Source organism: Lonchura striata, chromosome 9, assembly GCF_046129695.1.
Source record: "Lonchura striata isolate bLonStr1 chromosome 9, bLonStr1.mat, whole genome shotgun sequence".
NCBI classification, from domain to species: Eukaryota; Metazoa; Chordata; class Aves; order Passeriformes; family Estrildidae; genus Lonchura; species Lonchura striata.
In genome coordinates, this window is record NC_134611.1 from 20998380 (window position 1) to 21014460 (window position 16081).

Here is a 16081-nt window from a genome sequence, read left to right on the forward strand (position 1 = left end):
GATCCTGTCCAGTCTAGCTTTAAATGTCTCCAAGAATGGAGATTCCCCATCCTCTCTAAGCAACTTCTAATATTTGGCCTATCTTGTGATGAAAAAAATTCCTTGTGTCTGGATTTTCTCCTATTGCATCCAGATACATTCCCTGTCACCATGATCTCTGTAAGAATCTGGATCCATCATCTCTGTAAGCTTCCTTTAGGTATTTGCATGGACCAGTATAGGCAAGTACGACAGTTTGGCATTTGAAAGCATTGTGCTGGAACAGAACCAAATAACAGTGAAATCAAGCTTTATTTGTTTGTTTCCCACACTGATTCTAAAGGCTCACAGAGATTTCTCTACAGCCACTTGCATGAAAACCACAGAGCAAAAGAAAAACTCTGTAATTTTCAGTCTAGTCTTGTGCATAGCAAGAATAACCCAACTAAAATACCTTAGGTGGCAGAAAGATATTTAAACCACTGTAATTGACCTGGAGAATATCGCTCTAATACAACCACTGGGGGCCATAAATTAAAACTGCCCCTGGGAGATTCTGATAAAAAAATATATATATTTGGGTTGGGTATGGGATGGGAAGGACACTGCTAAAAGTGTAGGCACTGCTGCAGTCTGCAAGGCAGCTCAATGGTATTTGTTGACAAAAGAGCCTTGAGATACACGCAAGGTTTCAATGGTCCTTGTAGAAACTTGGCATCAGAAGGGATAAAAAGTGGTGTACAGCCTCCTCTCTGCCCTGTACTTGTTCTGTGGACTGCAAGTGTCAGAATGATGTCTTTCAAGAATAGTCTTCTGGGAAAGGAATCCACTTCATTTGCTTTCCCATGGAGATTTCACACAAACAGACATTAAAATTGGAAAAGTGTATTATTTTAAATATAAAAAACCAAGGGAAAACAAATCCTAACAATCCATCACACACTTGTTACATATCACAAAAGAGGAACGGCACTTCTCTCCCGCAATGTCCCAGTTAGAGCTTACAATGCACAGGCAGAAAATACCACAGCATTAGTGTTCCTTGTGGAGATCAGATTTGATAGGTGTGACTGGAGAAGAAGAACCCTTTGGGACAAGTGAAACAAGGAAATAAGATACTCCAACCAAATGAGCTCTTCAAAGCAACCCTCTGAGAAAGATACTGGACTGTGACTCCTATTTTTAGTGAGGAATCATATTTAAAGTCTAATGTTAATCTATTCTCTTGGCCAGTTAATACCAAACATAATTAATGCTAGATGTTTATATAAAAATCCCAACAACTGCAATGAGGTTTAGGGAGCTGCTGCAACTGGGCTTTGAAATGTCTGGGGTCTTTTCCCTTGGCTGTTGATCAAAATCATAATATTTTGCCAAACTGTCATTTGATTGTGGAAATAAACTGCTCTTTCCTTTTCACAGCTGTAGCTAAACCTCTGCTTGGAATATAAAATGCTAATATGTAATTAATTTAACAAGTGATTGAAGAGGCAGGAGTAACACTATTCCTATAACAAATGTTTAAGTGTTTTTGAAGCCCAGATATTTAGCTGCATTTGTTCATTATATCCACCAATATTTTCCACTCTCCTTGCAATTAAAATATTCTGGAAACAATACACAATAATCTTCAAGCTATATGTACTGAGAATATTTGCTTATATGCATATATATACACATTTAAAATTTTTCTTAAACTCTTCATAATGTTATGAATCATAAAAGTACTCTTCCTTAGTGAATCCTGTGAAACTTTTCTACCCCTTACTTGTTCCACTTGCTCTAGCATAAAAAAATAGCCCAAATCACATTTTTGATCAAAAACTTAGCTACTTCTGCTACTGAATATATCCAAGAAAGCAATTCATTTGGCTTTTTTTTTTTCCAAGTTGAGTGTTTTTGGAAACTGGTGATTGAAGCTGTCTCTTGAGAACATTAAGAAGGTTTTTAACTCAATTCACAGATCAGAGAAAAACCATGTCCCACTCTGAGAGTCACATTTATTATGAATGTGGGAATCAGTTAAGAGTTTACATATTATTTAAATATTATTTAGCTAATAATGATTAATTATCATTTTATGTCCTCTCAGGTGGAAATCCTTGATTGGGAGACAAAGAAACAGCTATGCTTCCTAGATAAGGTAAAACAAAAATCTGCTTAAAAGACTAGGTGACTTTTTTAGAAATTACTAACTTTTCTTAAGTAAAATTTGGTGTTTATGAAGGGTATTTCATCTACTGGTAGCCATTCCTTGGCCACTTGCAATGATTATGCAAACTTCATACTTACTACAGTGTATTTCAACTCTTTTCCAGAAGGAGCTTTTAGGCAAAAAGGACAACTTCAGTTGCTTTACTAAGAGGGTGCAAGTTGTGTGGTACTCAGAAGCCATCAAATTGTCTCTGCTGTAGTAGTAGTAACTCCTGATCACTGCTAGAGAAGCTGCCTCTGAAACAGGTGTCAAAAATTGTCCTGCCTTTTTCCTGTCAGTTCTTTGAATCCTTTATGCCAAGGCTAGACATCTGTAAGAAATAGTTACATTGTCTAAATCACATTTCTATTTGGCTCAATAGTCTTACACCTAGTAGTTGTCTTTCAAAACTTACATCTTATATTTACAATATTTTTGTTGCCTAGGTGGAACCAAATGCTACAATTAGAGAGATCAGATTGATGTTCCATAAATTATGTGAGTATAACTTCTGCAGCAGCTCACATCCTATCAGAATATCCAGTACATAAATAGGAAAAAACTACATAATTTGAAACTTAATATGCTCACACATAATGCTGATAACCTGCACATGAATGTGATCACAGTGAGATTTCAGTAAAATTATTTTATCCTATCCTGATACAGCTCTGCATTTTTTCTGCTGCGTAATTATCACCTATATTAGTGTTTAATAAATATTTATAAAAACCTTTGAACAAAGGTTTTTTTCTTGTTGTATTGGGTTCATTGTAGTAGTGGGTGATGTAAACTGAACGTTGTATATCACACAACTCTGTATATCCTTACAGATCCTCGGTGGTACCCAGCAAGGCAGTCAATAAAACTTGATCCAAGTAAGTACTTGTGAGGTCTGGAGTAACTAAACTGAGCAGGGCCCTGGCATGAAAGGTGTACTTAAGGGTATTGGCACTTGAGAATCTGTTTCCAGCTGTGCTAATTAGCACTGTGAAGGCTGAAGAGAATCCAGAACAAATACAATTCTTTGGAAGGAAATACAGTTACACCCTGGTGCCTGGTAATTAACTCAGGACTTTGCACCTTGTTCCAATGCACTTTCTTAACTACTGAGCACTGTTGCTTTTCAGAGAGACTGCATAGGATCTAGATACTCACTGCCCTTAGCTGCAGTCAAATGATAACCATGATGCTGCTCAGCTGGGAGTACCAAAAGGGGTTTTAAGTTTGAGCTATCAATGCACATAATCCTGTTCTCAGGCAGGAATTACAGGGCTTTTGATGGAAGCTAATGCAGGAGACATTGCTGTGGATGTAGCAATTGCTGACAAAGCTGATGACAGCTGTCTGACTTCATTAATACACTTGTAGGTATTGCTACTAGAAGCCTCTTATGTGGCCTGAGTCCACAAAAGAAAGTCTAATTGCCAAACTGTGTTAATTAATTTTAGCTAAAATGTAACACTTTCTTCCTTTGCTTTCATTAAGGATAAGTTTATTTAAACAATCCCTTAAAAGTATGCTGGTGAAGATTTGCTCATTGTGTAAAATCTGGACATGGAAAATAGGTGTATGATTATTTGTTTCCTTCTTTGAAGGTCTCTCTTATCAGATTCCTCTAATAATTTATGTAGTGAGACTTGCCATGAGAAAATGCTGGCCTTCTGGAGATTCCTCCAAATCTAGGCATTAAAAGCTCAAGTACAGTGGAATCACCTCCTAGCTGGTTGTTTTGGAAAAGAAGGCATGAAAATTTCTATAGGAGAGTTTTCCAAACACATCTTCTGTTTGTCTGATGATGAGCAATGAGAAGAGCAGTAGAGAGAGTTGCAGCTGACTAGGAGGTCAGTGAACTGTGATAAAGGGCATTGCCCCATCAACAAATTCTGCTGTTGGCAGTGATGAAGAAATTCTACTAGACTAGGCAGGCACATAGGACTGAGAAGTCTTTTTAACTGTTTTGGTGTGAACAGAGGATCCAGGGTTATATGTGATTACAGGGATAAATAAAAAATAAGTGTAAATATTCTTGGTCTTTTTAATGCGATTCCACTAAACCCACATCACATCAAGGCCTCTCATAGATAAAGCACCATATAAAGCTAGTATGCTTCCAAAGTGGACTTCAATGTCACTAAGATGTAATTACTTCTTTCCTTCTCAGAAGGAAAGTCCCTGAGGGATGAAGAAATCCTGCAGCACCTCCCTGTTGGCACAACAGCTACCTTATACTTTAAAGATTTAGGGCCACAGATAGGATGGACTACGGTGAGCTCTGCTTCAAGTCTGAGCCATTTTAATGGCTAGTTTTCCACAGTTAATCCTTACATCACTTTTTGTTTCTCTCCAATATTTCTGCATGATGTTTGCTCTGATAGTGGATGCAGGCAATGAATCCTCATTGCTTCAGTTCATTTAATCAGGGAAAGCAGTAACAGATTGAATGCCTATTTAGTTCCCTGGGAGAGCAGCATTGGAAAACCTGCTTCAGGGTAGGTTGGCTCTACAGAACTAAAATGCAGGTTGTCAAATGGATGTCTACTGCAAAATCATTAGGAACTAGGTATGTAAATGCTTTTGGCAATCTGCTCCACAGGACCTGTGTAACTCTTGACAAAATTAGGATTATACTCCAATGAGCTTGTCCTGCTAAGAGGCATGGGAGCAACTTCACATGTCAGTACTTGAAATGACTTCAGCAAGAAAATGCATAAAATTATGATTACTTGCTGTCTGCATGTGACTGTGTCCCAGGATGCCAGTGACAGGCTAATGGCAGCTAATAATTTCTGCAATATTAGCAGCTATCCACATAGACCTTGCATATTTACTGTCTTAGCTCAAATGCAAATTATATCACAACTCACCTGGGAGGCAACACAGCACTGCTGTTTATGCAGTGAAGTGACCAATGACCCTTCCAGCTCTCTAGAAGGTCCTTGCAGCACAATATTACACTAGTTCCAATAAACAGCACAATGTCAAGGGAAAAGTACCTTGTAATTTAAAGGCATATTTACCATTTATTAGCTATGAGACATGAATAAAACTTTGTGTTGATTACAAATAGCAAAGACAATGTTAATAGGAGGCAAAATAAGAAAAGTCAAATATGTTTTGCAAGACTGAGTCTTCACATCTTCACACGTGTGCATTGATATCCACCAAAATATCACTGGGCAGAGTGACACCAAGCTTCTACGGTTTCATAGTCTTTTACTCTCTCTGCCCTTCAAGATACTTCATTCAAATATAAACAAACAAATACTTCAGTATTATCAAATCAAAAAGATGAGCTTCTCATCTCTAAGCAAACCTGATCTCCACCAGAGAAAATGCTGATTGTAACAGAAGTCAATAACCCAACTTTTCTGAGTATCAAAACAACTGTAAACACATTAAAGAATGGGATTGTTTGGGTTTCTTTTTTGTTTGCTTTCTTTAGTTGTTGGGTTTTTGTTTGTTTGTTTATGACAGAAGTACAATCAGTTTCCCTTCTTTCTCTGTGAGTGAGGTATGGGCCTACCTTCCTTGCTTATAGATGGGTGGAAAATTCAGCTGTTAATATTTGGTCCAAAATTAACTTCAATTTAAAGTGATATTCCTAAGAAATACACACTTATCTGAAATGAAATCAATTAGAGGATAGCTTCTCTGGTTTCCTCTGTTTTTTTTTTTTTTTTTTCCTTTATTTTTTTTTCCTTCTAGTATTCTAATTAAAACTTGTTTGAACATAGAATGAAATTGTTGTTTCCCAGGACAACTGCTGTGCTAACTGTTCACACAGATGGGTGTGTTTCCAGTTTAAACAAAATTCATTCAGTAGAAGCAGAACTCCTATTTCTCAAGACAAATTCTTCACCAAATTTCATTTTAAACCAAAATAAAGCAACAGCTTTTGAGTGCAAGAGAAGGGTGAGAGCTGCATAAATGTAACATGCATGCATATTTGTCATGATCTCTGGGCTGCCATTATTATATGTTCATACCCATACTGTGTCTGCTGCACTGGCAATGGCTGTTTGAATGCAACTGAGACAAATCATTGCAAAATATTCATGTGCATGGCTACCAGTTTCACAGCCCGAGCCCAAACCTTCTACTCCCTCCCTGCCTCTCTTAATGCCATCCTGGATGCATGGAGGTGTTTATCCCACTGCATTAGTTACCACAAAGAGACCAAAGCAAAACCATCATCTAATTCATCTGTCTAATTATTTTCTCTCTTTTTGCAGGTATTTTTGATAGAATATACAGGTCCATTGTTCATCTATTTTGTGTTTTATTTCCGCATGACTTTTGTCTATGGACTGGATGAGAGGTTTACATCAAGTCCGCACCCAGTAGTTAAGTAAGTCTGTTTGCAGGCTTGAGCAGTATTTCTTGTAGTCTTATTCCAAATGTCTTGCCACACGTGGTTTTTTTAAGCACTCTTAAATGCTTTTGTCTTGTTGTTTCTAGCTTGGCATGTATCTGCCATTCTTTCCACTACATCAAAAGGTTGATTGAAACAGTATTTGTTCATCGATTCTCCCGTGGGACTATGCCACTGAGGAATATTGTGAAGGTAAATTGTGCCAGAATCTATCCACAGCTGCCCTTACAAATGCAGCCTAGCCAGCCTATGCTCTGCCTCTGCACCACAGACATTTTTGTGTGGCTTCTGTAGCAATGCACAGCAAATCTCACCCATAAAGCTGCCCAAAGTTCTTTCAGAAGATTTCTTAATGTCTCTATTGTATAACCCACATGCTGTCAAACTGTTACTAATAATATAGAAGTCTCATTACTTTTTAGAATTTTAAACCTTCAGCATACCCTTCCTTTTCACTCAGCTAGATCTTTAGGTGTGAATGTTTGAGGACCAAGTTAACTTTAAAGTTAGTACAGGCAGGCACAATGGTAGGAGAGCTGCTTTTTTAGAAAAAAAAAAAATCTTTGTAGCAGTCATTTTATATCTGCTTTGCCCCAAAAATTCTCTTTGCTGTTAAGGAACTGTTAATTTACCTTTGATCCAGTGCAAAGCAGCCCAGTTGTTAAGCATTTTCTTTACCACAGGAGCAATCCCTGATGTCACCAGCACTGCTGTGGCACACGGCAGCTCTTGGGGTGCAGACTCTGTTCCCTGGGTGTCTGAGAAGTAGTGCAGTGACTGCATGGTTATGCATAAGCTGTAATTATTTTACAAATGTTTGCAACAGAGAATACACTAGTAATCAAAAGTACAACTTATTCTAAGGAAGACAAGAGATTGTCAACTGGAAAAGCATTTGGGAATTTTAACATTTGGGATTTAGGCAGTTCCTTGTAATTTGCTCTATGGCAGTGACTTGTAGCAGCTGAAGCTCTACCTTGTGGCTACCTCCTTACAGCTGGCCAGTGGCTCTGGTCCTTCAGGTGATAGCTTTCAGGAAAGGAGGGTCTGTAGTGGAGCAGTGGCCCTCCAAAAAAATCCTCCCTAGAAATTAATTGTATTTCCTGCAGCAAGAATTGTTAAAAGGTTTGCAGATCTCATTCTTGGCACAACAGATCTTGTAGATCTTTTGTTCTTGACACAACAGTTGATAACGCATGCTAAACAGCAGATAAATTAGCAACTTTACCTCAAAAAAACAATCAGTGTGATAATTATTTTTCTCACTGTCATCTCTGACAACTACTTGTTCCTTTTAGACCATACAAATGGTTGTTGCTAAAACTGACATTTGTACCAGTCATTCTGATCTCTTCCTCTTTTCCATCTTCTCAGATTGGTGGCCCTTGCTTTCATCTGTAAAGTTGCTCTCAGTTCTTATTCTACGTGTTTAGCAATGCTTGGGTTTGATTTGCTTTTATAATTTCATTTGCCTTGGCAGTGTTACTCCAAAATTGTGCCAGTATGAAAAAAATCACATGTCTTTTTCCATTTTTCAATCACATAAAAGCGGTAGACAAAGCTTCTTACTTTCAGGGTTTGATCACATACACAGCATATATAGATGGCTTGTTTCCTAAGTGCAGTGGAATGCTGTGGGTACAGGAGATACTTCAATCTCAATAGGCAGAAATCTGAGATGAGAATTGATGAGAGATGTCATTTTCATCCCTTTTTCCAAAATTGAACTAGGAATAATTTATGCCCTACAATGCATCAGCTTTACCAAAAGCAGAGTATCTAACATAGTATAATTTTTTCTAAGACATAATTTTTCTAGGAATTTGAAAGGTAGAATACCTGATTTATCTGGACCCAGTAAACAACTCCTTAGAGTGAATAAAATAGGGATTAATGCAAAAATGGTGTGGTAATAAAGGAACTAAGTGAAAGAAAGGTAATTATGGTTGTGCCAAAAAAGGATCAGCCCGACCTTTAATAATAGGGAATTACCAGAAGAATTCCTCAAAGATTAGTGTCATGATTGGTCTCATATGGTCTTTATTTACCCATGAACATTTTTGTAAGCAAAAAGAAGGGATATCATCACTTTGTAGAAAAACATCTGGAGGAAAGAGAACATTAGATCTAAATAAATACTATTTAAACCAGAAGACAAGAAGACAAAGAGAAGGGTACATGCTGGTCATGAATAAACATTGGCAGGATATCAAGAACTATGGATTCTCAATTGCAGTAGAGAAGACAAAAGTCCTAACTGTAAGTTTGGAAACTTAGGAATAAGTTACTTATGGGATCCCTGCAATATATGAACTTGACCCACAGCATTATAAGAGACTGTTGTAAAGCTTTATTATTCAGGATTCACAGAAACTCTTTCTTTTTTACAAGTGAGTTTATGAAGTCTTTATGTTCCTATTTGAACCTCACTGAAGGTGTTTGTATGAGGAATAAGGATTCAAGTGGCAGCTGGACATTTACAAGTATTACTGTAAAGGTCCTTAGCAGTGGTAGACCCCACTAATTTTGAAGTTTCTTTTGTTATAACTGAGGAATACTCTTGCAGTAAATCATGTTCTTTGGCTGAATAGCACTTGTTCAGTTCAATTACAACATGTATTATTGGGGACTGAGCTATGATTATTTATTTATTTAATTTTACTTCACTGAAATCCATTGCCATATATTCCATCCTGTGCCAAGCCTTGAAGCTAGGAGAAGGTTTTTCTGAAGATGCCATTCCAAGATTACAATAAACTGTTTCCATCTAAGTTTCTACAGTGATCAGTAAATTTTAAGTGCTGGTTGAAGAAGGTAGTTATAGGGAGAAAGCAGTAGTTTATGGATAGGACAGTACTTATACTGCCCCTCACTGGTTCTGCTGCATTTCCTGGGGGAAAATGAAGTAATCACAGGGAAGCTATTTATTTTTTCTGCTTATTCATCCCACTTGATTTGTAATTACTGGTTAACAATTTGCTTTTTCTCATCAGTTATCTCTTACACAATCTCAGAGCAAGGACATACTTAGTGCTTGTACTACAGCATACCCAAAAGGGTGTCCATTTTGTCTGAGGTCGCTGGGCACTGCAGTGGTTCAATTAACCCTGAGAAAATGGAAATGCAACTGAATGTTTGATACAGCTGTTTGCAGTAGATGAGGGGGCACCAGCATTTTCAGAAAAATGCACCATCAGACACTGCAGCCAGCTAGTGCAGGTTGGACACGCTGAGGTAATCACTTTTCCAGGGTAGTATTGCTAGAAATGCAGTTCTGGTACATACAGGGGGAAAAGACTGCAAAATTCAAAGAAAAAAAAAACAAAACAAAACAAAACAAAACAAAAAAACAAACAAACAAACAAAAAAAAAAGTTAAATCAGGCAGGACAGCCTTGGATTGGATTTTTGCCTGCAAGATCAGGGAAGAAAGTGGTGAAGGAGATAGCAGAAACACCTAGGAATGTCTAAGGTATAGGAACCTATTTGGAAGGCCAAGAAAAAGAAAGAGGACCAGAAAGAGTAGAGGACCTTTACGAGAAAGAGTAAGAGGATCAGAATTTTGCTCAATATTAAAAATAGGATGCAAAGAAAGATAAGGCAAAGAAAAGAACAGAGAAGTGGTAAAAGAAAGATAAAGATCTCAGTAGTGGTCTTGCTGAAATCCAGGTGATAAATAAACATACCCTAATACATCAAAAACTGAGCCACTAGCTTGGGTAAAAGAAGACTAAACTGATGAGAGGCAAATGTAGGAATTGTTGAGGGTTAATGTCTGTCTGCAAAAGAATGGCACCTAGAGGTTAGAGCACAGAGCAAGGGAAGGGCCCAAGAAAGGGCCTCCTTTCCACCTACATATATATAAGGAGGGAGTATAAAATGTCACCAAGACACCAGAGCAGCAATGACTGTCAAAAAAAAATCCCACCCCCCAGGAGACAGGGCCAAGGAGGCCAAATAAGAGGTAAAGATTGTCATTGTAAGTAGTTTTTTCATGGATGAAGCCTACGAACAAGCACTGAGATTGGTCAGGAATGTGTCAGTACAGCCATTAGTGACAGCTGTGTTATGAGAGTTTAGAGAGTGGAAACTGCATTGCAGAAACACAGTGACAGCAGCAAAAGGGAAATCACAGTGAAAGTGTAGAGGAAAAGTTAATGGATGGGAAAGAAAGAAACTGATGGGGTGAAGAAGAGGACAGGAGATTGGGCAATGCAAAATAATAAACCGAGAAGAGAGGACAGTGCTTAAATCTGGTCTTACAGTCTCAGGGGTAAGCAAAACAAGTTTCTTTTTAACATACAGTCTGTATGTTCTTCAACTTTGCCTGATGGTTTGCCAGACAAAATAATTTTGTTTTCAGTCATATGATCATACTTTCTAAAACTGTTTATAAATTTAAAAAGTCCGAGATATTTTAGAGGAAATCTTAACTCTATTAATACTATTTCCTTTCTTATTTCCTGTTACCTGCTCCCACCTACCACACTTAGTATTGCCATTTCTTGTATTATCAGCAAGTTGAAGGATTGTCCCAATCCATTGTTATCAACAGGCCTTGCAGTGAATATTGGCCTAAAAGACTGTACTAAAACAAAGAAAAATTGCTTATTTTTCAGAACTGCTTATATTACTGGGGATTTGCAGCTTGGCTTGCATATTACATCAATCATCCTCTTTACACTCCTCCTTGTAAGTAGCAAAACAACCCTCAATGATTTAAGTATTTATGTATGTGCTTTGTGTACTAGTATTAATGACATGCAAACTCTTTTTTTAATAGCTTATGGGAAAAAACAGATAAATTTTGCTGTGATCATGTTTCTGGTAGGTTTCTTGCTTTTTCTATAAAATGCTAAAATATCTTGCCTTGTTTCTTTTGTCATATAAGTGGAGGAGGGAGTAGGATAAACAGATACTTAGGACTAGGACATATGGCATGTCTACTACTAAAGCCAACCACTTGCATGCAAAACAGATAAATCCATCAGTTTTTAATGTGATTTTGTACACAAAGGAATATTTTGATTCAGTGTCCATTCCAAGACTAGACTATTTATCTGCTGAGATGATCTCTCATAATCTTTGAAAGTTTGTGACCCTGTGTTTAAAAGCCAGTGAATTTGTTTTGTGAACTGTGTATTGAGTGTTAAAAATCACAATGGATCATAAATCTCAGAGAAGTGGCCAACTAAGAGAGTATGTTTCCGATAATTTCCAGTGATAAAATTTCATTTTGCTGAGCTTCAAAAATCTGTTTACATCTTTCTTTATGATTCAAGATGCTTCAGCCACTTCTCATTCTCACAGTTCCTAAAAACATTTCATGCAGAAGCAAAGTCAGTGTAGCCAATAAAGATGTACCTCCATAAAAAGACTTTCCTATGTATGTGTAACTTGTTTAGAACATCAGCTGCTCACTTGCTTTGACAAATTAATCATCAGTGACTGCAGGATCCCAAAGCAGCTTCCCAGGGTGAAAATTCTTTGAGGTCATATTTTATAGAGAAACTCCATAACTGAAAGCACAGAGCTGGGAATAAAACTCGGAGGCTCTGACCACTAGTCATTTGCTAATAGTTATGCATTGCAGACCCTGGAGACTGTCCATAATCATACAAATGGGTCATTTCAATACACTCTCTTCATAATTGATTGGGGAAGCATTCTTTAAATCCAGTGAAGGAAGCTGGGTCAATTATATTTCATGATTCATATCAATTATAGTCCAGAGAAGAAAACTTACTTGTACACCAAACTGTATCTTCCTTGGGGTTTTAATAACTTCTGAGAAACAAAGACTATGCAGATAATTTTTGGGATGTTTTTAAAGGCATAAGAATGATCAAAAGATAAAGCAACTATTCCCCGAGTTCACTTCTATCTCCTGTGGTTTATTTAGATTTCAAGGGGATTATGTAAGTAATAAATTTGATATTTTGGACATGGAGTCCAGTTTCTGAAAAATATCATAAATATATAAAAGAATATAATATGGACTCATATTTGAATGGATATGTTTCATCCTTCTGTCAGCAGTCTTAGTTAAGGATATTTATTATGTTTATAATACATTATTTTCCTTTTCTTAAATATTTTAAAGAACCTCAGGAAATAACAAAAGGAAGAAAAACAAATAGAAGAACATTTTTAACTGTCATAATTTTTCTTGCAGCTGTGTGAAGCTGGAAATTTTTCCATTCATGTTGCACTCAGTGACCTCTGGAGAAATGGTAAAAACTGCATCATCATTTTTCATTTTTGCACAGCCATTCAGTACTTCCTTCAGTTACTCTGCTTCAGGAAAGACCTGATCCTGGGGGGTGTTGATACCTGTCAGCTGACTGCTATGGGAGCACAGGTTGCTCACCACTGTAAAGATTGGATTCTAAGAGAAATCAAACAGTGCAAGGACTGACACTGTTGAACAGCGCTTCTTATCTTACTGAAATCTTTATTGTTTTGGGCTGGGTTGTGTTTGGAGCAGTTACATTGGTTATACTGCCAGTGCAAAAGGAAAGAAGCTATGTTCTGCTGGTGAGCAAGGGGAAGTTCCCTTACAGGTGTCCCATTCCTCTTGTGATCCTGTCTTCCCACTTTGTCCCTCTGGCAGTCATAGGAGACAGAAGTAGGCGGAGCTGGATTGTCTTTACAGGAAACAATATATTCAGGAGTGTGAATATTTTGTGATTTGTTTTCTAATCTGTAGGATCCAAAACCTGTAAGATCCCATATCCAACAAAGAATCCTTTCACATGGCTGTTTTTCTTTGTATCTTGCCCTAACTATACATATGAGGTATGTATTTTCAAACAAGATGTTCAGATTTTAGTTTTGCTGAATGTATTTTTGTTTCTTTTAGAATGTTTTACATGGAAAAAACCTCTGAAACCATTCAGTTCAGTACATGTCCCCTCCTTCCCTAAACCCCATGAAATCAGGCTGTGGACAAGAATTTGTCATCTCTTCCTCCCCTCCCTTGGGTCAGTAGTGATGTGACTAACTTACCCAGACAGCCCTGACCCTGGGCCAGTGCTTCCGTGTGGCTGCTAGACAAGACATATACTGTAAAGCAGGGCAAATTCTAAAGCCAGGAACAGGAAGATTGTCACTGAACATGTGTTGCAATGAAGGAATGGAGGTGTCTGGTGGATTTATAATGTAAGAGCCTAGAAATATCACTGCAAGCAGGAAAATAGTGGTCAGACAAATAAAAGATACTGTAAGATAGAAAATGAGCCAAAGTCTTCTCCATTTTAAGTTACACAATCACTTGTGTAGATGGTGACTGCTTTAGAAACTTTCATCAGTTTATCGTTTCATATTCCTTAATCAGGAGCTAAACTCCTGACCGAATTCAAAAGCAGATAAAGTCAGTGCAACTCAGTGGAACATTCATTCTTGCACAGAAGGACAGTGTAAGGTTTGAAATTCAGTAGAGATCAACAGATGTTAATGAGAACAGCATTGGGCCTTGGACTATAGAAAGTTACCATTGCTAACAGTGATGGAGGTCTGATGAATACAAATGAGGCAGAGAAACAGGAAGGACACTGTTTGAATGCTTAAAAGTTTGTCATTGTAATAGCTGTGGAAACAAATATGAAGGTTTTGTTTGTCATAATAAGGCACTGTTCACCTTTTTGACTAAAGGTCATTAACGGTAGAAATTGATTTGGCTGACCTTGATTTTTTTATTTACCTATACTAGGACAAGGTTATTTTGATCAATAGAGAGATAAATGCAAATGCTGTCACCAGAAATATTTTAAATTTCCTTGGCCAAAACAGGTGGGGACCTGGATCAGTTTCACTATCATGACTCAGTGTGTTCCAGGTGAGTAATGTTTTGCTACTTCAACCTGAAGTGATGTCACCAGCAAGAGCATGTTTTTAATCTGATAATAAAATGTGTCCTTTTTTTCCTTCCTTCCAGTGGGACTGTTCACCTTGCTTTGCTTCATTCAGATGACAGTCTGGGCAAAGGATAAACACTGCACCTACTTACGAGAATTCAAGGATTATCCGAGTCATAGAATGCCAATTATTCCCTTTTTGTTGTAAGAAAAGAAGGCTCAATTTGAATATTGCACAGAACTTCAAGAAGACAAACCTCATAAATGTCCTGCCAAATAAATGAATTAATTAAAAGGATTTTGGTGCATGTTGAATCTCCACTGCTAAGGGAAATTGTATGCATTTGAAAGCTATACTTCCTTACATTGAAGAATTCTCAACTCAGAAGCACCTTAAAAGATAAGGCTTTGTTCCACAACTGCAAAAAAAGGTCCTTGCAGTTCACTGTAACCTGACTTAGATTTTTCTGTACTAGTCTGTCTAGATTGACGGATCAGAGATCCTGAGAAGTCTGTGCTGAAAAGCAGCTCCAAATTTAGCAGTGGCATTCTGCAAGACAGAAGTACACTGGAACGAGGACACACCAGCTAACTACCAGAGCTCAGTTCAGCCAGCACGGCCAGCTGGCCTCAGGACAGTTGCATGATTTGCCTTCTTTGACTTGAAGAGTGTGTGCTGCCTGGAGGCAGGCAGGTGCTTTGTAACAGATAACATTACCAAAGAATATGAATGGTTCCTGGAATAAAGAAATAGGCCATATCTCGAGAACCTGATTTGGGTCTAACCCCTAATTTGCCAAAAGAATCTTAAGTAAGAAATATTTGTAGTATTTGTGAATGTCATATCCTGTGCTGGGTTTTTTTGTTTGTTTTTGGTCTTCATTAGTAGTTGCATACTAGTAAATAAGATTCAGAAGCAATCTAACCTATGCCATATCTTTGATATCTGGCCTATTTTGATATAACATCTTCTTATGATACTAATCAACCTTTTACCCAGCTTTTTACACCAGGCTTCTCTCAGTAGTTTTTAATACACTGTAAATACGTGAAGTGACTGCTAGTCCTTGGAACGCTCTTCCTATTTTCAGAGCCAAGGAGAAAAATCAGCTTCCTTTTGGACTTCCTGTGTTTCCTTTGTCACAGGATGTTCTGTGGGACTTAGCTGGGTTTTGTGTAAATCTAGTTAAAAAAGGCTATTGAAATGTATCTGAATGACATTTTAAAGAAGCTATTTTAGAATATGAAGAGAATGCATAGATACTGTTTTGTTTCATAATTAGTTTATTTATCTATAATAGATGTATAGAAAGATTTTTGCAACTATTTGTAAGGGTGAAATATGCAATAAAATCTATTTTAAAACCAGTTGAAATAATTATGGCAAAAAGAGAAGGCTACAGCCGGTTGCTGAAGTTTCATAATATTTTGTACAGTAAAAAGCAAGAGTGTCCTTATAAAAAAAATCTACATCAATTGAAGAAAAATATCTTTAAAAGCAAAAATACATGACCCAGATTTTAATTCTGTGTCACTTATCTTAGAGAAGATTTCTTAGAAATTAGTAGATCTGATAAATAACTGAAGCAATACATCATCATGAATTTGTTTTCAGTATTGTTTTTCTACTAGTTAAACTGTGAAGCAGAAAAAGGAGCTAAATGTCAAATGATTTCCC

At 37.3% G+C, this 16081-nt stretch overlaps 1 protein-coding gene across 3 annotated transcripts; it reads left to right on the forward strand.

Annotated features, from left to right (window-relative positions):
- The first annotated feature begins 2041 nt into the window (after positions 1 to 2041).
- LOC110468229 (very-long-chain enoyl-CoA reductase) lies at positions 2042 to 15771 on the forward strand. Of its 3 annotated transcripts, XM_021525941.2 has the most exons (12): positions 2042 to 2122; positions 2620 to 2671; positions 3007 to 3051; positions 4338 to 4441; positions 6409 to 6524; positions 6635 to 6740; positions 11167 to 11239; positions 11331 to 11374; positions 12723 to 12780; positions 13257 to 13345; positions 14339 to 14384; positions 14484 to 15771. In XM_021525941.2, the coding sequence occupies exons 1-12, from the start codon at positions 2042 to 2044 to the stop codon at positions 14609 to 14611; spliced, it is 942 nt and encodes a 313-aa protein (XP_021381616.2). In that variant the 3' UTR covers positions 14612 to 15771. The 3 variants fall into 3 exon arrangements, with proteins under 3 accessions (XP_021381616.2, XP_021381592.1, XP_077641579.1); XM_021525917.2 differs by lacking the exons at positions 2042 to 2122; positions 2620 to 2671; positions 3007 to 3051; positions 4338 to 4441 and adding an exon at positions 5847 to 6088; XM_077785453.1 differs by lacking the exons at positions 2042 to 2122; positions 2620 to 2671; positions 3007 to 3051; positions 4338 to 4441 and adding an exon at positions 5847 to 6088 and having other exon boundaries at positions 14259 to 14384; positions 14484 to 14592.
- The last annotated feature ends 310 nt before the right edge of the window (positions 15772 to 16081 follow it).